The sequence below is a fragment of the Arvicanthis niloticus genome, chromosome 24, assembly GCF_011762505.2.
Source record: "Arvicanthis niloticus isolate mArvNil1 chromosome 24, mArvNil1.pat.X, whole genome shotgun sequence".
NCBI lineage: Eukaryota > Metazoa > Chordata > Mammalia > Rodentia > Muridae > Arvicanthis > Arvicanthis niloticus.
The window spans coordinates 5,886,537-5,911,531 of NC_133432.1; the positions used below are offsets into that span (position 1 = coordinate 5,886,537).

Below are 24,995 nucleotides of genomic sequence, written 5' to 3' on the forward strand. Positions count from 1 at the left end.
GAGCAGAGCCCTTGACACCACTTCCTCTCACCTCCCTAGGGCTCGCCAGGCCTCCTCATGCCCTGCTTCCGGTCTGTGCAGGATCTGCTTCCGGTCTGCTTCCTTTGGTGTGGGGTTACCCTCCGTGATCATACTGAATGTGTTTCCAGCATGTCTGTCTCCCTGATCAGTCTGGAGTTTCCTTGAAGTTTCCTACAGCCCCTGCTAGGTGCTTCCTTTCCTAGTCCTCATCTTCTTTTCAGACATTTTCTTCTGTCTCTCCTGTCCTCTGTGTTAGGAGGAAATAAGGGTGATTTGGATCAGATGGTAGATCCTTGCTTGATCCTCTGCACGCCGTAAACCAGGTGTCATAATGTACTCATAACACCAGTCCTCCCGAGGTAGGGGTGTGTGTGTGTGGGGGGGGTGTAATCAGAGGGGTCAAGGCCAGAGCTGGCAAGATGGCTCATAGATTAAGAGTACTGGCTGTTCTTCCAGAGGACCTGGGTTCAATTCCTAGCACCCACATTGTAGCTTATAATTGATAACTCCAGTTCTGGGAGACCCAGCCCCTTTTCTGGTTCTGTGGGCACCAGGAATGTACACAGTACAGAGGCATACACACAGGCGAAATATCTGTGCTCATAACAAATAATAATAATAAAAATAAAGTTTAAGGTTATTCATGGCTTGGTGAGAGGACAGCTAGAGACTCATCCAAGAAGAACCAGATCTTACATGAAGCAGCTGCCCGGCTAAATAGCGAAGCAGTCTCCTTCTTAAAAGAGGCCACATTTCCAGGGTGGTGGTGGCACAGGCCTTTGATCTCAGCACTCAGGAGGCAGAGGCAGGTGGATCTCTGAGTTTGAAATCAACCTGGTCTACAGAACAAATTCCAGAACATCCAGGGCTATGCCGAGAACCCCTGTCTCGAAAAACCAACCCCTTCCCCTCCAGCCCCAAAGATGCCACATTTCTGGCCTATGTAATATAGGAGGATGAAAGTTGCTGGGTGCAGAATACTCAGTCAATGTACGTGGCGGGCAAGAAAGCCCACCCAGTTCTGGGCGTGCAGGAGGTTCCGGGGAAAGGTGCAAAGCAAAGACCACCCTCTCTGTCATTCTCGGTTTTTTATTATTATTACTTTTTATTATTATTATTGGTTCTGAGATCAAAGGGCTAGGCGAGCTGGGGCGGGCATCAGGAGGGCGCTGAAAGGCTGTGCCCCGGGGCAGACATGCTGTGTAGGGTCTGCTGGCGGGCTCCCTGGCCCACCCAGCCAGCAGTGGCTGGGCACGGTAGCCCTTGGCGCCTTGCATGTCCTCTACCGGCTTGGCACTGTGGCCTCCTCGCCGGCGGGCGCCCCCTTTTCCAGTTGCAGGAGTTGTGAGTCTTTCACAGTGCGGAGGGGTGGGGGTCCGGGGTGGGCACCTCCCCGGGGTGCAGGCAGGCCCCATCCGCCAGTACATCCTGGGCTCTCGGCAGCTACCGCGGGGTGAGGCGAGCTCAGCTCTTCTCCCCGCCTGTGGGAGTTGGCAGACCTGGAGGAGCCCCTTGGCGGCCTCAGCGAGACATCATCCGGACAAACTCTGGGAGGGGACAGGAGGGGGTGGAGACAGAGGCAATCAGAGCCAGCAAAGGACAGTGTGGCCAGGCCCCTCCTCATCCCCCCTGCTTTGAGGCTGCACTGTCTCCCACCTCCAAGCTCTATCTTTGTAAGACAGCTCTGGGTATATCACAGTTTTATGGGTTTTATTTTTTGTTTGGTTGTGGTTTTTTGTTTGTTTTGTTTTGGGGTGTGTGTGTGTGTAATTTGCTTACAGAGGACCATCCTGGCTGTGTCCAAGTTTTGGGAACTGTTAATAAAGCAGCCACAAACATCTATATTCGGGATTCTACACTGACATATACCTTCAACTCACTGGGATAGATACCCCTCTTTTAAAAAAAAAAAATTTAAGCTTAATTTTTTTTTTTTTTTAAATGTGAGTACACTGTTGCTCTCTTCAGACACAGCAGAAGAAGGTATTAGATCCCATAACAGATGGTTGTGAGTTGCCGGGAATTGAACTCAGGACCTCTGGAAGAGCAGTCAGCTCTTTAATTTTTTTTGTTTTTGTTTTTGTTTTTTTGTTTTTTTGTTTTTTTGTTTTTTTGTTTTTCCCAGACAGGGTTTCCCTGTGTAGCCCTGGCTGTCCTGGAACTCACGCTGTAGACCAGGCTAGCCATAAACTCTCGAACTCAGAAATCCGCCTGCCTCTGCCTCCCGAGTGCTGGGATTAAAGGCGTGCGCCACCACCGCCCGGCTAGGTGCTGTTCATCTCCCCAGCACTTAGATGAGTTTCTAGATCTGACCATTAGAGGATCCTCTCCCCCCAGTGTCATTCTCTCTTCCCTTGAAGGCAGGCTGTTCCCAGAGAAGACCTCCTGACCCTTGTGCTCTGGGCACAGGCCAGGACACATCATCTTGGCTTTCCACCCAGAAAGCAAGTTCCTAGAGTATAAGATGTATATTATTTTTCCCTCCCGCCTCCCACAGTGCCAAGGATGGAGCTGTTCACAGATGACGTCAACCTTGGTCTGCATCCCAACTCTGCTTTCCAACAGCTAGGAAATTAATTGTGTTTCTTCTGAGACAGGGTCTCTCTTTGTACCTACCCCTCGGTGTCCTGGAACTCTTTATGTACATCAGGTTGGCCTGGAGCTCACAGAGATGCACATCCCCCTGCCTCCCCGGTGTTGGGATCAAAGTTGCGTGCCCCTGTGCCTGGCTTTTGGGCAGTTTTGAGCTGTATTACTTCGAGAGCCTCGGTTTTCTCGTGTTTAATGGGAAGTGATGGAAATACGGGCCAGTCATAGCGTTGTGAGAACCAAGAGGTATACAATATAAAGCTACTCACGGCAAGCACACGGTGCGCATAGAATGAAGGATTGACGGGAATTTTATGGATTCCTTTAAAACTGCCTGTTGATTAGGCAGGTGTGTCCGCTCATATATATAATCCCAGCACTTGGGAGGCAGAGGCAGGTAGATCTCTGATTCTGGGGCTAGCCTAGTCTACACCAGTGATTCTTACCCTTCTTAATGCTGCAACCCTTTAATGCAGTTCCTCATGTTCTAATGACCCCCAACCTTGAAATTATTTTTGTCGCTACTTCATAACTGTCATTTCGCTCCTGTGGTGAATCAGAATATAAATATCTGACATGTAGGATTTCCCCTTTTAAAGGATCATTTGACCCCCTAGTTCCAGGCCATCTAGGGCTACAGAGTGAAACCCTGTCTCAGGAAGAAAGAAAGAAAGAAAGAAAGAAAGAAAGAAAGAAAGAAAGAAAGAAAGAAAGAGAGAAAGCTGTCTAGTGAATCTTATCTATGTGTGAGGTGTTTATCATGTAGGAAATGTCTAGACAAAGAACACAGAGTTACTCTTCTCTCAAATTTCAAAGTCCATCAGGGCAGCCGTCATGTACAGGGTGAGGAACAGGGGTGGACCTGAAGTGATTCAGAGGTCAGAAAAGAGGAGGCTCAGGCTTCAGAAGAGGGAGGGGTGGGTGAAGGAGTCTTCTACTGGGATTTGGAAAATAAGTAGAATTTCACTCAAGGGTAGGTGAGATGGCTCAGGAGGTAAAGGGGATTGCTGCAAAGACTGAAGACCTAGGTTTGATCCCCAGGACCCATTTGATGGAAGAAAAGGACCACCTTCTGCAGGCTGTCCTCCACACTCATGCCATGGAATTTGTGTGCAAGCACACATGCTGGATAAATAATTGAGGTAGACAGATAAAATGCAATTTAAATGATTCATCCCAAGTGGGGAAAAGGCACCTGGCACAAAGGACAGCATATTCACGGGAAGGCCTCACAGGGTCACACGCCTTAGGCAGTTCAGAGTGAAGGAATGATAGATGTCAGAGACCTAAGGTCAGGACCAGCCTGAGAGGGTGAACAGAGACAGTTGGGGAAGACCGACACAAGGGTGGATGACTAAATCAATGGCTGGATACAGACCCGATGGGGAAATGATGGGACAGACAGATCAATGACTACGAGGACAACAATGGAATAAAACACAGAAGGTAGGGGAGAGACGTGGCTGGAAGCCCAGGTACTGAGACGTACGCATGGATGGAATATACTAGCCGGATGAATGGATGCAGAATAAATTGATCAATGCACGGATCGATGTTGTACCGATGGCTTTTAGAGATGGTGACAAACTGAACAGACACCTGGACGGATGAAGAAATGAACGGGGTGTAAAGTATGAATGAAGGACGGGTAGGCAGACACACGGACGGACCGGGATGGGCATGGATCAGTGTATTCAGAGATAAGATGGAAGAAATGCAAGGTGGGGGTGGGGCAAGGCACAGAAACGAGTGGGATGGGGATTTCCTAGTGCGCCTGCGCTCAGAGGGCTCCGTGGCTGCCCGGCTTCACACTCGTTTTTAAGCCCCGCCTACCTTCAAAGTCCACTCGTCCATCTCCATTGAGGTCCACATCTCGGATAATTTCCTCTATGTCCCGGTGTCCCACTTGATGACCCAGGAGCTTCCTCATGGCCTCTCGCAGCTCACTCGTACTTATCTCCCCATCACCGTTGGTGTCAAACTGGGGAGTGTGAAAAGGGATGAGCGGCAGACCCCAAGACTGAGCGGGCTTCCCCCTATGCAGGATTCCTTTCCTACCCAAGACCCCTCCCACGGTCTGGGACCAGGACCCAGGGTTCAGTATCGTTTATACTCATCCTGAGGTTGGGACTCATCTCGCCCACCCCTGTTGTCGTCACCTGTCACTCACCTCCCGAAAGGCGTCTCTCAGCTCCTTTACACCAATCATATCTGCCGTCTCCGCCAGGAGTTTAGGGCCCATCAGTTCCACAAAGTCATCAAAGTCCACGTGGCCACCCACTGGAGCAAAAAGAAGGGACCTATCACTGAGCAGGCTCCACAGTCCCCTCCATCTCCAGGTCCGGGGTGTGACCGAGGCCAATGAGGTCAGACCCCAGACAAGGGGCTTGTCAGGAAATGACTCAGGGTGGCCAGGGAGCGGGAAAGGGAAGAGTCATAAAGTAGACAGGAGGAAACAGGAGAAAGAAGCATCAGGCCACAGAGCCGGGTGAGGAATGTCAAAGATGAAGCCAAGACGCTCTCGGAGGAAGGAGAGAGGACAGAAGTTCCAGGTACCTGGGCCAGCGGGTCCCCAAGCCTTACTTTACCCGAGCTGTGCAAATACAAACTCAACTTCCAAGTGGCTCTCAGCAGCTGGAAGGAGGTAGGGCACCTGCCTGCTGGCTACAACTTTCAATGAAGACTGACTGACTGACTGACTGCAGCAGGAGGAGATCCAGAAGGCAGTTTCAAGGGGTGGGGTGAGGTAGGGGGACCCCATAGCTTTTTTTGGTTTGGTTTGATTTTTTTTTTTTTAGACATGGTTTTTCTGTGTAGCCCTGTAGCCCTGGCTGTCCTGGAACTCACTCTGTAGACCAGGCTGGCCTCAAACTCAGAAATCCGCCTGCCTCTGCCTCCCAAGTGCTGGGATTAAAGGCGTGCGCCACCACCTCCCAGCCTGGCATAGCTTTTATTTGTGTATGTGTACATGTACTTATGTGTTTGCAGGCGTATGTGCATCTATAAAGGCCAGAGGTCAATCCAATGTCAGGCATGGTCTTCCATTGCTCTCCACGCTGTTTGAAGCAGGTCTCCCACTAATGGGAAGCTCACTAACTCAGCTACAGCACACGGGTAGGGGCTGTGGTGGGGACAGGAGGATCCCTGGGGCTTGCTGACCAACCTCTCTAGCCAAATCAGTGAGCTGCGGGCATGTGCCACCAAGCCTGGTTTATGCATCCCTGAGGACCGAACCCAGGGCTTTGAGCATGCTAGGCCAGCATTCTACCAACTAAGCTACACCCCCATCTCCATAACAACTCCTTGAGTAGACTTACACTCCAGCGCCCCTGCCACAGCTGGTGTGAGTCTAACCTGTGTGAGCTCCTCTTCTCTCCCCTTCACAAAGGTTTTTATTTACTATATTATTATATGTAAGTATACTATAGCTGTCTTCAGACAACCCCATAAGAGGGCATCAGATCTCATTATGAATGGTTGTGAGCCACCATGTGGTTGTTGGGATTTGAACTCATGACCTCAGTTGGTGCTCTTAACCGCTGAGCCATCTCACCAGCCCGCACTTTCCTTCCCTGATGTGACAAATGCCTCAACCCCAGATTCCTGTTTCTGTAGGACCCCATAAAGATACAGGACCTCGTAATACCAACAGCATCCTCTGGTTTTAGCCTGGTTTTAGACTGTTGCTCACCTAATGCCCTCACTTACTTCTATTGTCTCGCTACAACCCTGGTTTACACGGGAGGAAACCGAGTCCCAGAAAAGCCGAGCGGTTAGCACTGGGCCACACAGAACGAGATACAAAGGTGGACCCCAGGCCCGTGTGACCCGGAGGGCAGCAACTCACGGTTCATGTTGATCTGCTGGGACAACTCAATGAGCTCCATCTCGGTGGGCATATAGCCCATGGTGCGCATGCAGTTCCCCAGGTCCCGGCAGTTGATGTAGCCATCCTTGTCCTTGTCAAATTCTCGGAAGGCCTCTCGGAGCTCTAGGGAAGGGAGCAGGGGCAGATATGGTCGGAGATGGGATCCAACGAATGTTTAAAGCAAAGGCAGCCCAGGGCCAGCTCAGAGAGGTAGACCCTGGAGTCCCCTAGGCCTCTGGCTTTGCCCAAGGCTCTCTACAAAATGACCCCTGCTTGGTGCTAGGGACTGTTCCAAGCTGAATCTGCCTCTCCTCCCGCCAACACCTAGAGGCAGGTGGATCTCTTTAAGTTCAAGGCTGGACTATTCTACATAGTAAGTGGCCGGACAGACAGCCAGGAGTATGTAGAGAAATCCTATCTCAAAACAAATCCAAACCAGCTGGGTGTGGTGGTGTATGCCATTAGCCCCAACACTTGGGAGGCAGAGCCAGGTGGATCTCTGAGTTTGAGGCCAGCCTGGTCTGCAGTGTGAGCTCCAGGATAGCCAAGGCTATGCATAGAAACCCTGTCTGGAAAAACAAAACAAAACAACCCAAAGCAAAAAACTACCCCCATACAAAGGGAGTCAAACACTCCTTTCCCTTAAGGGTCTGACTTTACCTTCGATCTCCTCTGGTCGTAATGATCTGTCCTGAAACAAGAGAACATGTCACATTAGCAGCAGCAAGGGACCTAGAGCTTGCAGTATGCCCATTCAATGGGGGCATCCAAGTGGCAGCAGGCAGTGGGGGGAGGGGAGGTGATGGAAGGTTAGCAGAGGTCTGTCTGGACCTTGAGGGAAAAATACAAAGTCCCCAAGACTTAGAACCAGAAGAGAGTTGACAGAGATGTCCCACACCCAATAGCCCCTGCAAAGACTGGGCCACCGAAGAGCTGCTCCCTTCTCCAGACACAAGAATGGGTTGGGAACAGAGCTGGTCCAGTGGCAGAAACCTGTAAATAAAATAGGGCCCTTGGAAGTCACCACAGAGGGAAGAGACCACCCAGCAACACCGGGAGGAGCCTGGCAACACGAGATAGTAGATGGGGCTTGCTTCAGGAGGAGAGCAGGCAGAGACCACTCAGGCAACCTCAAGAGGGGGAAAGGGGCTCAGGGTATGTGAGGAAGAGTTGGAGCTGTGTCCAGCTTCCTGGGCACTCCTCACCTTTCCCCAGTATGACCCCATGCCCCTACCCGGCCCATTATAAGACTCAGCCTAGGACCAGAGGGTTGCCAGTGTCCAAAAGCTGCACCTCTGCAGCTGTCAGCAGGGCCGGTTATCTCTACAGGGAGCCAAAGAAACCCTGCATCCAGGCATTAAAACTGCTGCCAGAGAAGTTTCCAAAAAACAAGTTTAGAGGGAGTGTGGGGTACGCCCCTGATGGTGATGGCCTGCCCAAGAACTCCTGGTTCAGCATAGGTATGGGTGCCATGTTCCTGCTCTCTGCCTTAGGGTGGGGTGAGTATGAGGTAGGTCTGGTGACCCTAAGGAGACTCACAGGAGGCACTGGCTCCCATGTCTGTCGTTAACACGGGCACACAGGAATGCCACAGGGAGCATGGGATATCTCAGCTGGGCACAAAGGTTGTTTCAGTCAGTGAAGCCAGAAGGGCGGAGGCCACGCAGCCTGGAGACATAGGCACCCAGATACAGGCACCCAGTCTGAGGATCATGTCCAAAGGGAAGGGTTAGGATGATGTTCAGAATGTATGCGAGTCTGGAATGAGCATCTCCCCTCAGCTAGAAATGCCCTCCTGGGCATTTCTCAGCTCCTCCCAGGGGACATCTCTAGCTGAGGGGAAAGAGTTGCCCGAAGGGAGTTTGTCTTTATGACGTGGCATGGCTGCAGAGATTTTTTTCCCTTCAGAGGCTGGCCCAGTGTACATGGCACAAGGGTCACTCCTGTTCCCAGACAGAAATACAGGTTCCTGGACATTCCTGGGTGGCCAAAAAGATGTATTTCCATGTATTGTATCAGCAGTAAGTGATAATAATTGTACAGTCATCCTTCACTATCAGTGAGGGATTGATTCCAGAAACCCCAGGCATGCCGGCATCCAAAGATGTTCAAGTCCTTTAGTGAAATGGCATGCTGGTTTGCATATAATTTACATACCTCCTCCAGTTTACTTCAGATCACCTCCAGATGACTTGGTCTATTTATGCAATGCAAATACTATGCAAATAGTTGCTATATTGTATTATTTAGGAAATGGGGACAAAAAATAATAATAATTGTGCGTTTTCAGGGCAGATGCAAGTTTTTATTTTTTTCACTTAAACATTTTCAAAGACTTGTTCTTATTTGATGTGTGTGAGTGTTCTTGCTGCTCCTGTGTATAGGCACCACCTGCATGCCTGGTGCTTTAAGAAGCCAGAAGAGACATCAGAACCCCTGGAACTGGAGTTACAGACAGTTGTGAACTCCAGGTGAATTTTGGGGACTGAACTCACGTCATCTGCAAGAACAGAAAGGGCTCTTAACATCTGGGCTCTCTCTCCAGCCCCAGATGCAAAGTTTTTAAAATTTTATTATGTGGTGTCGTGTGTGTGTGTGTGTGTGTGTGTGTGTGTGTGTGTGTGGATCAGAAGACAACTTGCAGGAGTCAGTTCTCGACTTCCACCATGTGAGAGTTCCGGGGATCGAACTCAGGTCAGCAGATTTGGCAGCAAGCACCTTTGCCTGCTGAGCCATCTGGGCAGATTCAGATACCAGTTTTTAAAATATTACTTTTTGATACACTGTTGCTTGAATCGTCAAAGGTAGGGAAGTGGGGAGGGGGTCAGCTGTGTAACTAGAATTAGTCATTTCCTGCCCCCACACATCGAGAAGCTGCTCCTCCAGGGCTGAGTTCTGCAGGTCTGGGAAGGATGAGCACACGGCAGACCCTCCCCACACCCATCCATTCGTGTTCACAGATTCCGAAGAGAGGCAAAGCAAGGTACTACTTCACAGTGAGCCTGCAACAGCAGCCCTGGTGGCTGTTCCCTGGGTCACCCTCTGACCCCTAGCTAGCCCCATGCAGGTCAGTGGGGGAACATGTATTGTGTCCAGAGTAGCTAGGGTTATACACTGGTATATGTACTGCTCCTGGGGCTGCGGGGAGAGCAGGCAGTCTTGAGAACACGTGTGTTTTCTTCCCAGTTTGTGAAGTTAGGAGAAGCCCTCAGAAGCTAGAGTCAGACAGACCCAGGTTTAAAGCTTTCAGCTGCTACCTCCTAGATGACGGTCATTCCTGCTTCTGAAGGTGCAACATGGTTGAATGCCAGTATGTACTTCATAGGGACTTTGTGTACATCCCTCAAAACACGTATTTAGTATGTGTGATTAAATCAATGTGATCTACAGATATTTGTATCCATAACGGCCTCATTACCCGCTTCACGGTGACAACTCAAGACACCTGTAAGAGGCTGTTCAGTCCAGTAGCCACTAACCACCCATGACTACTTGTATTTGAATTGGAGGGTTGGGTGGGGTATATAGTTCAGGATAGAACCCATGTTTGGCATATACAAGACCCCCCAAGCTCAAGCCTCAGTTAAAACAGGGCTTTTAATTAAAATAAAATAATATCAACAATTCCGTTCATTAGCCACATTTCCTGGAGGTCAACAGCCACACATGATAGGTGCTCCTACGCTGGTTATCACAGCGCAGGATAGCAGGGGACCATCTGAGTACATAAGGTTGCTCAGAGACTGCAGAATTAGGCTGTCTGAGCTTGAATCCTGCCTCTGACACCTGCTAGCATAACCTCAAATGTGTCACTACATCAGACGTAGTCTCCCCACCAGGAAATTGAGGACAACAAAAGCCCCTGCCTCTGGGAATTGGGGTTTCTGGGAGGCAATTCACCAACACACTTAACATAGTGTTGGCTTCCTCAGCACGCCTCGCCTGCTTGTTTATCTACACATGTGCAGGAGTGTGCACGCAGCTGTGTGTGGAGGATGGGGGTCAGCCTTAGATGTTGCTCCTTAGGAGACTTCCACCTTGTTTTTCTAAATTTTTTTTTTTTTAAATTATAGGTTGTGCGTGTATGAGCACATGAGTGAAGTTCCCCTTGGGGCCAGAAGATGGCAGTAGATCTCCATGGTCAAACGTGAACTACCTGATATGAGTATTAGGAACTAAACCCAGGTCTCCCCACTTCCCCCAAAGAGCAGTACCACTGAGCCACCTGGCCAGCCCATCCCTTGCCCCATCCACCTTATGTTTTAACATAAGGTCTCTCTCCCTGGGGCCTGAGGTTCACTGGTTCTGGACCCACCAGTGAGCCTCAGGGATTTTCCTGTCTTTGACTCCTCAGCACTGGAATTACAAACACCCATCGTCACCTTCAGCTTCTTAGTGGGCGTTAGGAGCTAAATTCAGACCTTTTATCAAATCCTATCTCTCTATCCTCTGATTTTACTATTTCATTTTAAAACTTTTTTTTTTTTTTTTAAGATTTTTTTGTTTGTTTGGTTTGGTTTGGTTTGGTTTTTCGAGACAGGGTTTCTCTGTGTAGCCCTGGCTGTCCTGGAACTCACTCTGTAGACCAGGCTGGCCTCGACCTCAGAAATCCACCTGCCTCTGCCTCCCAAGTGCTGGGATTAAAGGTGTGCACCACCACTGCCCAGCTAAAAAGATTTATTTTATTTTGTATGTGTATGAGTGTTTTGTCTACATGATTATATGTGTATGACATGCATGCCTGGTGCCCATGGAAGTCAAAAGAGGGCATTGGATCCCGGAGTCACAGATGGTTGTTAGCCACCAAGTCTGTTCTAGGAGGCAAACCCAGGTCCTTTACAAAAACAGTCAGTGCCCTTAACCATTAAGCCACCTCTAGCCCTCTGCTTTAATCATTTCTTACTGGTTGATACAGACTCACTTTGGAGCCCCGAGCGGGGAAACTTCAAGAATCAGATTCACAAGGTGGGGAGTTGAAGAGTTGGGGTTGCTAGGTTACAAAACCCCTTTTCTTCCCAGCACCTCCTCATGCCATGTGAAGCCAGGTTCGGGCCGGCTGCACCGGGTCAACTTACGTACAGGTTGTCTGTTCTCAGCAAAACCCTTTCGGAGAAAAATGCAGGCAGGACCCAGCAAGTTGTGCATGACGGCACAGTTCTGGGCCAGCATCATGAGTGGTCCAGGGAGCTCGCCGCCATCCGCCAGCCCGTCCTCACTTGTCTGCACCGCTATGTAGCTGGTCTTCTCCTCCTGGCGCATCTTTAGCCGACACCAAGCAAATAAAAAGAGAGGTGAGGCCCTTCTGTCCACCTGGGCCCTCCCAGCCCCGGCCTGGCTGTTGATTCTAGAAGAGCCTCGAGAGTCACGTGATGACGTTATGAGCGTTTTAAATGCGTACAAGGGTGACCATCTAATTAATCCAACTGATGGAGAATCCAAATTTTGGCTGAAATGTCCCATGGAGAGCTAGATGTGATTCTTGAAGTAGGCTGTGGGCGCGCGCGCGCGCACACACACACACACACACACACACACACACACACAGAACCGCACACTCGTGTGCATGACATTCAGAGTGAAGCAGAGGGGGAGGAATTTACCCTAACTCAGGAGTGTCGCAAAGAACCACGTCCATTCCCCAAATGTTCCCAAGTGTCCCGACTCAACCCTGGGACCTACATCCTGTCTCTCAGGCTTCAGATAGACTCAGACCCTGCCCTAGCTGGATACCCCCCTCCCCCTCCCCCTCCCCCCTCCCCCCCCCCTCCCCCTCCCCTCCCCCTCCCCCTCCCCCACCCTCACCCCCACCGGAAGAGCGGTGCGGACCTGGGGACTCAGAGAACAAACAGCTTCCACAAGTCCGATAACTGGAGGTCACAAACTGATGTCATTGCTGACAAATAAGGCAGGCGAGTGCTGGGAGAGGGTAAGATGGACACTGTGTGCTCACTCTAAATGGGCGGCACCACTCAGTACACTCCAGCCCACAGGTGCCAAATCTGGTTCAAAAAGCATCAGTGGGTCAAACAAGAACCACCTGTGCCCGGGCTTCACCTGTTCCTGTCGACCTAATTGGGCAGTCTTCCAGCAATTTTCCTTCCTACCCACCCTCTTTCCCTGGCCCCATGCCCAGGCTGGCCTCCTTGAGCTCTAGAGGCTGTGGCAGGGGCCTTGCCATCTGACCAAATATAGCTCTGCTCTCGGGCCCCAGCCAGCCTGAAGGAAGATTCCCACACAGTTATAAAAAGTCAGCATTGCCCCCGCAGACCTTCCCTTTAGGATAGTAGCAGTGTCCAGACACAACATGTGGCTGGACCCAGGCCTCCCAGAATTCCCAGTGCCTCTCCAGGTCTAGCAAGGGACAGCCTCTCTTCAGTGTGGGAGCCTGGAGCAGAACTTTCCCAAGGACAGTGGGATAGCTGGACTCCCAAGAGAGCTGTCTGTCTGAAACACACAGAACTATATACTTGACATCCCAACTTGCTCGCTTCTAAGTAGCTGCTTCTAGCTAAGTACACACACAGGTGTAGACTGGGACGGCCTATTCTGTTGGAACCTCCCTCATCCCATTCTCTCACGCTTCTCCCACAAACCTTTGTGTGTGTGGGGGGGGGGGAGAGGGCTGTTGATGGAGACTTGATTCCAGCCTATACCAACACCCTAAGCCCTTTCCAGACCTAGAGAAGGAGGAACAGTATTTGAGTTCTTCAAGGAAGACTCAGACCAAGGCTCGAGGGTCAGTTGTAAGAAATCTCTGAACACGAGGGACGTCCACAGACCAAGGTTCATTCTAGCTTAGGTCTCTTCTCCATTTCCTCTGAACCTATGCTGGAAATGGCAAAGACCAGAGAGCCCTTCCCTCTAAGAAGGGGTCCACGAGAAGCCCAGGACTGAAAGGAGGACTAACCCCAGGAAGTAATCTTACTGGAGAGGTTTGCGGAAAAGCAGACTTTCTGTTTCTGGCCGAATCTCACATGTATTGGCTCAGAAAAAGCACAGACCGAGGAGGAAGAGGAGGAAGAAGAAGAGGAGGAGGAGAAGGAAGAGGAGGTCGGTGGCACAAAATCCTCAGAGTGTTTAGTGTGCTGGCTCTGGACACCGTCATGGGCAAACTCTGGCCCTGCCACTTGCTCGCTGTGTGGCCTCGTGCAGCTCCCTTCGTCCCCCTGTGCCCCAGCATCCTCTACGCTCTTGGGGGTAATCATCTGTGTCCATAAGGCTCTTGCAAGCCAATGAATGAGCCATGGCCCACAAAGCTTTTTGCATAGCGTTTAGAACACAGTAAGAGCCGAATAAATGAAGTTGCCGTAGTTACGGCAACGGTGCAGACAATGGTGTTGGTAGAGCCAGTCAAGAAATGTTGGGAGCCAGAAGGTTTTTACTTCTCACTCCAGGGGACGTGAAGGAACATCTGCCAGTCGGCAAAGAAACGAGAAGGATGGAGAGGAATTTGCTCCCACGAAGAATAAGCCAGTGGTGGCTGGGAATTTCCATTGCATCTCTTGAGTATAACTCTGCCTGGCACCACGTTGCCCCAGGAGGCGGACGTTCTTCCCCGGCCAGCACTGATGGCCCCTGACAGGCTGGTCCTGCCCAGTTCAGGGCCGAAAGCAGGCTACCTATCACCATGTCCATTTCCCAGCTTCCACTCAGGTTGCCGAGCCAGGGACCAGGAATGCCTGGCCTGGAACCAGGAGCGCTGTCGGAGTATTAGAGAGTGTCACGACCTATGACCTCTGGCTCTAACAATACAATCTGCCTGAGGGCACATGGGTCAAAACTCCAGGTTTGCTCCAGCTCAACAGGAACAGGAAGGGTGAGTGCTTAATGAGATAGGAGAGGATATGTTGGCTTACAGACTAGGGTTGAACTAGACAATCTCGAAGGTCATATTTTGGAATTTATGAATAACATTTCTGGCACTAGGAGGAAGAAAAGGCACACATAGAATACCAGCCCCTGAGTTGACACAGCACAGCGGGCACAGGCTCTAAATCCCCAGCTGTGCTTGCTAGCGACAGAATGACCTCGGAAATCCTTATCCCTGGGCCCGGCTCCCTTCTCTGCAAACTAGCCAGGAGAAGTATTCAGAAGAAAAGATGAGTGAGACGGCAGATGCCTGACATGTAAATAACCCAAGAGAAGAAGTGATTCCTAAGAGGTATGATCACTTCTCCGGGGGGACTCAGAACCTCGCCAGCTGCACTGCAGCTTAGAGGTCCAGCCACAGGGCTCAGCACGGATGAGGCGCTGGGAATAAAGTCTACCTGGTGGCTCAAATCTATACCATATTTCTAAGATGCAGCAGCTAAGGAAGGAGGATCTGAGTTCCAGGCCAGCCTGGGCTACATACAGAAGCCTCATCTCAAAAGCAGCGGTAACAACCACCAATCTCTCCACTTTTACACTCCATTCTTTACCTCGGATGATAGTGAGAATCCTAACACAGGTCTGGTACTATATACATCTGGTGCTGTGGGCAGCACACAATCATTTGGAGAGTTAAACAGTTGGACCTGGCCATGGTGATGCACACACCTTTGTTCCTAGTACTCTGGACGCAGAGGTAGGAAATTGATGAGTTTGAAGCCAGTCTGGTCTACGTAGTGAATTTCAGGCCAGTCGTGGCTATACGGTAAAACCTTGTCTCAAAACAAAACAGACCAAAAAGCCAAACCAGAGAGAGGAAAGGAAAGAAAAAAAAGTTTAAGTCTTATGAGCCAGCTGTACTGGCTCAGGCGTGTAACCCCGATACTCGAGATGCAGAGGCTCAGGTTTCAGAGTAAGCCCTTGTTTCTAGTGAGCAGAGCAGAGCAAACAAAGAAGAGCCACGTATCAGGTCTGGGCCGTGTATAATCTGAGCTTGGTCCCCATTGATACACATGTTGGAAGAGGCACCTAGGCATTAGCACTCCCAACTGATGGGAAAGTTAAGTAATGTGTCTAAGATCACATGACCAGAAAGAGGAGAGCCGTGTGGTCTGACTTAAGCACTCTGCAGCGGAAGGGATGAAGGTAGGAGGCAGAGGAGAGGACTCATTCTTACGTTCATATCCCTCTGTGTTAGCATTTGCCTGTGATCCTCTATTTCGCGTCAGCTTCTGCTTCTCCAAATCACCTCCCTGGCAGAAGCCTCCCCGAGGCACAATGGAAACGTCAGACCCCCGAGCCGCCCAAGGAACGGCCGAAGATTAAATAGAATTTGATGTGAGCGGCTTAACCAAAGGAAGAAGGCGACAGGCTAAAAAGCCCCAAGTGTCCTAAATTGAGAGGTCAGAAACCTAATAGGGAAAGATGAGGTGAGACCTGAGTGAAGGCTCCATTAGCCAATCCAAGACCTTTGGTGAATCACCTGACCCTCCAATCCCCGCCCCCTCAATTGGCAATCACATTTCTTATTCGGAAAATGAGAACACTGGAAGCAAAAATCGTTATCAGTCTACAACCTGGCTCCAGCCAGCCAGCAATATATGCATAGCCCAAGCAGAACAAACACTGTAGACACAACCCGGACCTTCCTGAAGATGCCCGAGGAAGAGAACAGTTGTTTTCTCAAAGGAATTATTGCAATAGAAGTCCTAGCATAAATCCACCCTGAAAAGTGACATGTACAATCCTGACTTACATATCTCTTGGGCACCGAGTTTCTCAAAAGAAGCTCTCCTGGGCTCTAAAGATGGTATGGTCCTGACTCCCTCGCCTGACTCAAGAGTTATCGTAAATATAATCGAAAGGGGGAAATTTCCTTGGTTAACATGGTTCCTTCAAAACTTAGATCAGTGGCTCTCAACCTATAAGTCGCGACCCCTTTGGCGAACTTCTATCTCTGAATATTTACATTACAATCCACAACAGTAACAATATTACAGTTATGAAGTAGCAACAAAAATAATGTTATGGTTGGGGGAGGGGTCACCACAGCATGAGGAACTGTGTTAAAGGGTCACAGCCTTAGGAAGGTTGTGAACCAACCTTAGAGATTACCAGTGAGGAGCACAGACCCTCTGAGCCCTGGGGCCTGCTCCTGAATGTCTCTGATTCTTTAGACTCATAGCTTATATGTACACTGACATCCTAAGAATCCACATTTTTCATGTTACAGCCCTGAAGCCCCAAAATCACATGACTTCTCCCTTACCTCTCTAGTGAATCCCAAATATGGCCTTCCGGGACCCCATGATCTCCCACCCCCAACCCCAGGCAGCTTTTCAACCCTAACTTTAGCTCAGAGCCTGCCTAGAGCATAAGAATCTGCTAATGTGGGGGTGTCTTGAAGTCGGAACAGGGACACAGTTTTGGACAGACACACCCTGGGAAAGGTAGAGAGCATCAGTTGCCCACCCACTTCGTGCCCTCTGGGGTAAGGCAGCAAAGATGTCGCCAACCCCAGTATCAAGACTTGGGGGTTCCAAAAACATACCTTTCTTGAGAGGTTTCTCAGTGGCGACTTGACACAGTTGCCCATCCTACACTGATGCAGCCCCTTTGGCTGTCTCTGGGTCCATGAAGGAGGCTCCTGGGGGGCTAGAAGACCTCAGTCTGGGTCACTGCCAACCCCAGCGATTCTCTGCCCGCCGCTCTTCCTCCAGATCAGAGCTGAGCCGGAGCGCGCACACTCATCTGTCTGTCTGCCTGCCTGCTCCCGCTGATTTTTTTTCCTGGTGGTTTGTATGTGCGTTTGTGTGTCTAGGTTTAACTTTCTGGTCAGTTTCTTAAGGAGCTGAAGGCAGAAGGAAAAAGTGCATAGCACCGAAAAAAAAAAAATCCCCTGGAGAGTAGATCACAGAGGGCATTGGCGCTCGGAAGCCTTTCGGATCATCATCAGATTAGGGCATTAGAGCTGAGCCCATTCTCTGTGTCTCTCCCCTTCCCCTCGGCCCCTCCTTCCTATGCTGCCAAATATGCAGGGAGATTGCCTTGGGGAGGGGGACCCAAGGTGGCAGCTGCCGCTGGGAATTAGGCCAGCAGATCCAGAAGGGGAAAGCTGGCTAGTTTGGGCCCCCAAAGCCAGGGTGCCCCATAGCTTGCCATGCGCACGCGCGGGTGAACAAACACACACACACACACACACACACACACACACACACACACACGCATGCATGCACACACAGGACCCCAGGGACATGTACGCCTTGTCTGAAGAGCACTGAGCCGGACAAGCATGCCTCATCAGCCACTGGCAATTCCAGCTGGATGGACAGCAAGGTGGTTCTCAGTTGAGGGCCTGGGAGATCTTGTGACGTCTCTATTACGCTCCATTTTTCACACTTGCCTCATCGTTGACATGGAATGAGGCTCCAGGGCTGACAGCATAGCTGAACCCACAGCTGTCATCTGCTTCTTCCTTATGCTGCCTCTGCCATGTAAAAGGCTCCCTGACCCTTGGGAAGCCAAGCGATGGCCTTGAGGGGAGCAGAATGTAGGCGGCGCTGGCACAGAGAACGTGGCCAAGGCCTCTGGTCCTTCCCATCCTCTGCCCAGTCCTGACCGAGGGTCTTTCACTGGCTTCGTTGGAGTGCAGAACAGGGAGGCTGCCTTTTTAAAATGATCCTCGAAGTCCCACAGTTGGGACTTTACAGATGACTGGATGTTCCTTGTCCTTTCAAATTCTTGCTTTGGCAAGAGAATTCTTCTCATGCCTCAGATGTCCCGGTTTGAGCGCGGCAATGTGGTAGGCGGGTACCCTGAGAAGCATTCCTGTCTCTGTGCAGCCAGCTTTTCCCCAGCAGGGGGCGCCAGAGATAGACAAGGAAGTTGACCCACTCCCTGGCCCCTGATGCAATCGCAGACACGGGCCCAGACTGCTTCCTCTCCCAGGGACTTTTGTCCATTGGGATGTCTGGTCAGAAATCTCATTAGGAAAAATGGCTGGGTGCCTTGCTCAGTGGGTGGCACAGGCTTCCTCTTACGAGGCTCAAAAGGAGGTCGCTGGCTGGTTCACTATGGCTGTGGTGCTGTGTGTCGCTGCAGACCAGAGAATGGTTTAGCCAAGGCGGTTTCTTGATGCCTTGTTTGGGCCATACTCCTGGAGGAGGGGAAAAGGGAGAGGCCACTCCCCGAGCACAAAAGGAGGAGCCTGGGTGGGAACAGCTAAATGGCAGGAAAGAGTTAGGTAAAGATGCCAGAGAGCTGGGGAGGGGCCCGACAGCTAACGGAAATGCAAAGCAGCCAGGGGGAAGCACTCTGCTGGTCCAGAGGTCTGGGTCAGTGGCCTCTGATGAATGGACAAAGGATCTGGGGTCTAAGGTTGAGCCCAGGCTCTGCTTGTGATCACCTTCCATTCTTGAGCTTCAGTTTCCTCCATTAGAAAATGGGACTTTCCCTGTCTGGCTAATACGGCGCATACAGGAAAGCCTGTGGTACATAATAGGCGCTGATAAGTAATTATTCAAGTGGAAGAAGGAAGTATCGTTTGCCCGGCGTTTATGTGCCGGGCGCTGTGCTTGGCTCTGGGAACAATGAAGCGGAGAAACAACAACAGCCGGAGTTTACATCCTTGCAGGTGGGCAAGAGATAGGCGAGGAGCACAAATACTTAAGTATATTTCAGATAAACGCTAAGAACGAGTATCACAGAAACGTTTGGAACCTGCCCCAAAATCCCTGGTGCACTGGGTGTAGCCGGCTGAGGGCAGAGACTGTCTACTCTCTAGGGAGCTCTAACCTGTAGCTCGCACTAAGACCCACGAAGAGTGACTGGGGGAATGCTTCAGTGGTTCTGCGCACTTGCTGTTCTTGCAGAGGACCGAGGTTTGGTTCCCAGCACCCGCGGGACTGCTCACAACCGTTTGTTAACTCCAGTTCCAGAGGATAGAATATACCTCTTCTGAGCTCTGAAGGCACTAGGCACGCATATGGTACACATACAAGCAGGAAAAAAAACCCACTCATACACATAAAATACAAATAGATAAATCTAAAAAAAAAAAAAAAAAAAAAAAAAAAAAAAAAAAAAAAAAAAGATAAAAGACATACCGAGGATAGGATGCAGAGTCAGATGGGTTTCGATGGATCTGATTCACTTTGGACTTCTGGAGCTTGTCTCTTAGATACTAAGAGCACCTCCGTTGTGCTTTTATGGGTGGTTAATGAAATAATACAAAAGACCCGGCCCAGTGTCTGGCACCTAAAACCTGTCCCTTCTTCTGCCTAGCACTGGTCTTAAAGGGCTAGATGCAGCACCTACTCATCCAGTTATTCAGCCTGGTGACTCCTGCCCCCTGCAGGCCAGTCTCAGACATAACAGGTGCTTGTCGACCTTGGCTTTGTATGACTCTGTCCTTGGAAACTGGAGACAGAAGACAGTAAAAAACCAATCATATGCTTAAAGAAAGCCCATTCTGCAGGTCGGCAAGATTGATCAGTGGGTCAAAGTACTTCCTGCTGAGCCTCACAACCTGAGCTGGATTCCTGGGACCCACGTGGTACAAGGAGAGAACCAATTCCTGAAAGCTGTTTTCTGACCACACCCTACACACACGCACACAGGCGCGCACACACACACACACACATGCATGTACATACATGCACGCACATACACACACACATATATATACATATATATATGTACACACACATGCACACATGCATGCACAAACACACATGCACACGCACACACTTGCACACACAACTCTGCATGCCTCTGTCAACCGAGGGCTGGGACTAAAGGTGTGCACTACCACACTTGACATACACACACTTTTAATAAATAAATGTAGAAAAAATTCAAGGTTCATTCTGCTTTGGGGCAAGAGTGGGGTTGGCATTCTTGAGGCTTAAGGTCGACTAAGGATCCAGAAGGACCAGATATGGGGTTTTAGAGCCTCCTTAAACTAAACTGGGCAGTGGGTGGGAGGTTTGACTTTCCCTTAAAAATGCAGCAAGGGCGGTGGTGGCGCACGCCTTTAATCCCAACACTCAGGAGGCAGAGGCAGGCAGATTTCTGAGTTCGAGGCCAGCCTGGTCTACAGAGTGAGTTCCAGGACAGCCAGGACTACACAGAGAAACCCTGTCTCAAAAAACCAAAAAAAAAAAAAAAATGCTTGGGAGTTTTCTGTAAGAAGCAAAGAGCACTCTCTTATCCCCTGAGAGTCCCTGGGCCTCTGGAGCCATGCTTTGGACTCTGACTTGAATAATAGGATCAGGGGGTGAGAAGGATGAGCCCGTCACGTGTTATCCCTGATTAGGAGAGGGGCTGGACTTAGGTCTTGACCAGTTCGACCAGCAGCATATGAACTTGAGTGACAACCCAGTGCTGGGACACTCAGGGAGAGAGCTGGGCTGGGATCCAGCATGAGGGGTGCCCTGTGGACACTTCCGGTGACTTCCCCTCCTGGCCAGCCGGCTCAGTGTCACTCAGGTGACAGGTGTTACCATGTATTTACTATGTGATCTCTGGCAGGCACTGCCCTCTCCGGAGCCTGTGTCCTCGTTTCAAAGATGGGGGATGATGACGTCAACCCTCCAAGGACAGGCTCTGATAATTTTGTTGTGGATTCTCGACTGAGGTTTTGAGTACCCCTGCCGATTACCGGAAACAGCTGGAGCCAAATGCAGACAACCGGACATCCGACATCCCAGAGGACGCTTGTCCTCTGACTCAGCCACTCCCAGCATCATGATTGATGCAAACCACAGGCTGACCTTCTCTTCCCTCATCTCAGGCCTCAAAGGGAAGGCAATGGAGAAGAGCAGGTGGAGCAGGGACCGGCGCTCATCTTCAAGGCACGGGCTGAGATGGCTGACCCAAACCATCATGGCCTTGACCCATCTCCTCATCCGTACCACAGGAACGAGGAAACCCATGAGTCACTCGCAAATACTGTGATGGTTCTGCATGCTGTGTGGACACTGGGCTGGTCCCTCCAGATCAAGAGAGCTGTTTCTCTAGGATGGGACCAGACCTGGGGGCGTTATTTGCATTTCATCTCTTCTCAAGCTTTAAAGCAAGAGCGGGTGTGTTCACACCAGAGTCTTCCAAGACCCAAATCGTCATATTGGTCATATTGTGCTTACTCAAGGTCGTGTCTCACGCCCCATCTGGGTGACATGACATGTCCTTAGCTGATAGAGCTAGGGACAGTTCACCGAGCCCTGAGCCCATTGCTTGCCTGGCATGGAGGCAGCATCCCCCGCACAGCACTTCCTCAGGCGGGCGCTCTTTTAATGACTGTTAATGAGAACAGTCACATGAACGCAGGCTGCGCTCCCTATGAACTGGGCCTCTGATATCCTTAATCTCCTGTGGGCCTCATCACAACCCTGCAAGGCAGTTTTTCCTCAGTCTCATTTCTGGATGAAGAAGCTCACTGACACACAGAGAGAAAATGATGCCAAGGTCACAGAGATACAAAGTGACAAAGTTGGAAGCTAAGGATCTGGTACCTTTCCTGGCCACCATCCCACACTTCAGCCTTGAAGCTGCAGTGGCTCCCTACAGACAGCAGGGAAGCTCCGGGTTGTCACTCGGGGGGATCTTACTTCCCATTTCCCCAAGTGTGGGAGAGTCTATGTGGATACCTCTAGTGTACCCAATCCTGGCTCTTTCTACAAGCAGAAGAAATACAGCCTTATAGTTAATTGGCATCAGTAACACAAACATGGACGCAACCCTGGCTTGGTGGCACACAGTGGACCACGCTGTATAACCTAGGCCTGCACAAATCGGGTAACTTCCCAGATTCTCCTGGAGACACTATAATTGATCTTTTTTCCTTTTGTTCAAATAAATAAAAGTCCCGACAAGATAAAGCAATTCACCTAAGGTTTTTTTTTTTAAAAAGTAAAAAAATAAATAGATAAATAAGGGCGGGAACAAAATACACTTTGCCCTAAGTGGATCTATCTAGAATGTTCTATGTTCAGGACCCCACTTTCCCTTCTCTAAGTCTCCACCCTGTCTCTAAGGACAGGATGTTCAATGCAGGAAAGAGATGTCAAGGAAAGACTACTTCCTCTTAGTCAAAGGAGACCGGAAGCTCTGACACAACCAGCCCTCCCCCCCCCCCCCAGACAGGTTTGTTCTCTTGTTCACTCGGATCCCTTAGAGGAGTCACCAGGAAACTCAAACTGAATGTGTGTGCTGGGGGAGGGGCGGAGGGGGGTAGAAGAAGCTCTGCGGCTCGGCTCTGAGAGGGAAGAGCTTCCAGAGCGAGAGCGGTAAATATTTCATAGGACCTTCCAGCTCCTCGTGACTCAAGTGACCCTGTGACATTTCAGAACCTGGGCCTGGAGAACAGTCTCCACTTAATGGCTGGGAAGTTGGACGAGGCCATTGGGAGGCTCTGAGCTCAGACTAGGGGCCTCAGCAGGCAAGGCTGCAAGCCTGGGGGAGCAACGGTCCTTTCGCCAGATCACTGGCAAACTGAGTCCTTCCAAACTGCTGGGTCAGGAGCTCCAAAACAGCTCAAATCTTGGCTACCCGACCTCTCTCTTCCTGGTGCGACCACCAATGCCTGGGAAAAGTAGGTGTTCAAGAAATGCTTGGTAACTGAGTAAAACGCAATTCCCCACTCACAACACAGCATTCGAGTGACAACCCAGTCCAGACCCACAGATTCACTCCTAACACGCTTCGGTTCCTTGTACACACAAACCACTGCAGTGAGCATCTCTCTTGGCACGTAGCCAGGCTCTTTCTCGCAGGGCTCTGCGTCCAAACCTCTCTACTCCTGAGCACCGCTAACAGGGCTCCCTGCAGGAACAAAGCCGTGTGCCGCTGGCCCCCGTGTCACACCATCACAGCGGTCCCGTGCAACCCGAATCCACGTGCAGCTGCCTTCATGACAGAGCCCCACCTGCATTAGCCACTGAAGAGTAGTATTTTGAAAAGAAGCGAGCAGATCTGAAGCAAAAACACACGCGGCCTCCTGATCCCACACAGTCAGCCGGGAGCTTGAGGTAACGGTTGGTTATCTTTGCGCTAGATCCTACCACAGAACCGCTTAGACCCCTGCGTCTGAAACCGTGCCAGCATTCTGACAGCCTCTGCAGAAGCCGATTCCGTGAGTTCGATTCAATTACAGACTCGGAACTAGAGGAAATCTTGGCTTTGCTCAGAAGTTCACGGGTTCCTGTCTCCCCTGCGACACAATCCCACACTGTAGCCTTGAACTGCTTGTGAATCTGACTGGAATCCTTACGGGCAAAGGCGAGCGAGGAACAAAAAACGAGTCACCGGTGACCTCTTAGTGGCCTTCCTGACCCTAGAAGGCACACCAACTCAGGCTTGGATTTTTCTGGGTCTTATCCCACAATTGCCTGACTGCCATCCAGATGGCATCCCTGGAATACCATCTTCCTTAAAAACACTCTCAAGTTCCAGATGGAGTCGTAGCCCTGGACAGACCCTCATGCCTGCCCAGACATCTCTCCTCCTCCCCATTTTTTCCAATCCCCTAACTTTGCCCAGACCTTTGAGGACACTCTAAGTCACGGCTAGTATAAATCATCCGCAAACAACTCGGTGTACTCCCAGGCCCTCCCCTTTGCCGCTCAGACGCCAAACCCTTCGCTCTTATGGGTCGCCAGAGGCTAGAGGAGCGGGTTGGCGCCTCCTGCTCCGAGCGCTGCTCACGACCCCGGAAAATCTCCCGGAGGATTGCGGAGGTCGCTCCTGCAGGTGCGAGGCAGGCTCGGCTGAGCGGCGCCCGGGAAGAGGCCCGGAGTGTGGACAGCGCACAGGGTGCTGAATCAGACACGGGGGTGGCGGAGCGCCAGGGCCGCGGGAGGACAGGATGAGCCGAGGTGCGCCCCGACTGGGCAGAGCGAGCAGGGCCGGGGACACGCCGCCGCCGTAGGGTCCCGAGCGCCGGTGCCCCGAGCGCGGGCGGGGGGCGCGGCCCTTACCTGGCCAAAGGCGGAGCTGAGCATGGGGCGCAGCCGGTGGAGGAACGGGTCCGCCTCGGGGGTGCCAGCGGGAGCGGTGTCCCCGCGACCCCGCGATCGCAGGGAGCCCCGTAGACCGAGCGCCGGCGCCAGCCCCCGTTCCTCCCCATCGCGCCCGCGGGCCGGCGGTAGCGTCTCCCTGGGCCTGCAGTGCGCCTGGGGCAGCCCACGCCGGCTCCCGCGCGCGCCCTCGTCCCGCGGCACGGGCCGGCACAGGGGCCTCCGCGAGCTGGGGTCCCCGCACGGGGGAGGCGAGCCAGGGCAGGGACCGGGCAGCCGGCGGCCACGCAGCCCGGGGTCCCGCGCAGAGCTGTGGCGGGGAGCCCGGCTGCCCCCGCTCGCCGCCGCCGCCTTGAGCAGCGACGTCTTGGACTCGCTCTTGGCGATGTGCGAGCTCATCGCGGCGGGGCCCGCGCTCGCATGGCCCGGCGGGGGTGGCGCGGGGCCCCCGGAGGGCAGGGAGCGGGGCGCCCGGCGGGAGCCGAGCCCGAGGACGCGCTGCAGGCGGGCGCCGTCCCCTGGCCGCTTAAATGCGGCCCCGTCGCCGCCGCCCATGTGACAGCGCAGCCTCTGCGCCCGGAGCCTCGAGCTCCCGGCGGCCGGCGCTGCAGATCTGGGGGGGTAGCCTGCTG

General features: G+C 51.6%; 1 protein-coding gene across 3 annotated transcripts; it reads right to left on the minus strand.

Moving 5' to 3' along the window:
* Positions 1 to 1,096: 1,096 nt before the first annotated feature.
* On the minus strand, positions 1,097 to 24,933 carry Cabp1 (calcium binding protein 1). 3 transcript variants are annotated; one of them, XM_076922513.1, is made up of 7 exons: positions 16,899 to 19,326; positions 11,558 to 11,737; positions 7,139 to 7,169; positions 6,458 to 6,601; positions 4,781 to 4,890; positions 4,444 to 4,591; positions 1,097 to 1,568 (listed from the first exon to the last, which is right to left on the minus strand). In XM_076922513.1, the coding sequence occupies exons 1-7, from the start codon at positions 16,941 to 16,943 to the stop codon at positions 1,543 to 1,545; spliced, it is 684 nt and encodes a 227-aa protein (XP_076778628.1). In that variant the 5' UTR covers positions 16,944 to 19,326; the 3' UTR covers positions 1,097 to 1,542. The 3 variants fall into 3 exon arrangements, with proteins under 3 accessions (XP_076778628.1, XP_076778629.1, XP_076778627.1); XM_076922514.1 differs by having other exon boundaries at positions 15,525 to 19,324; XM_076922512.1 differs by lacking the exons at positions 11,558 to 11,737; positions 16,899 to 19,326 and adding an exon at positions 24,325 to 24,933.
* Positions 24,934 to 24,995: the final 62 nt, after the last annotated feature.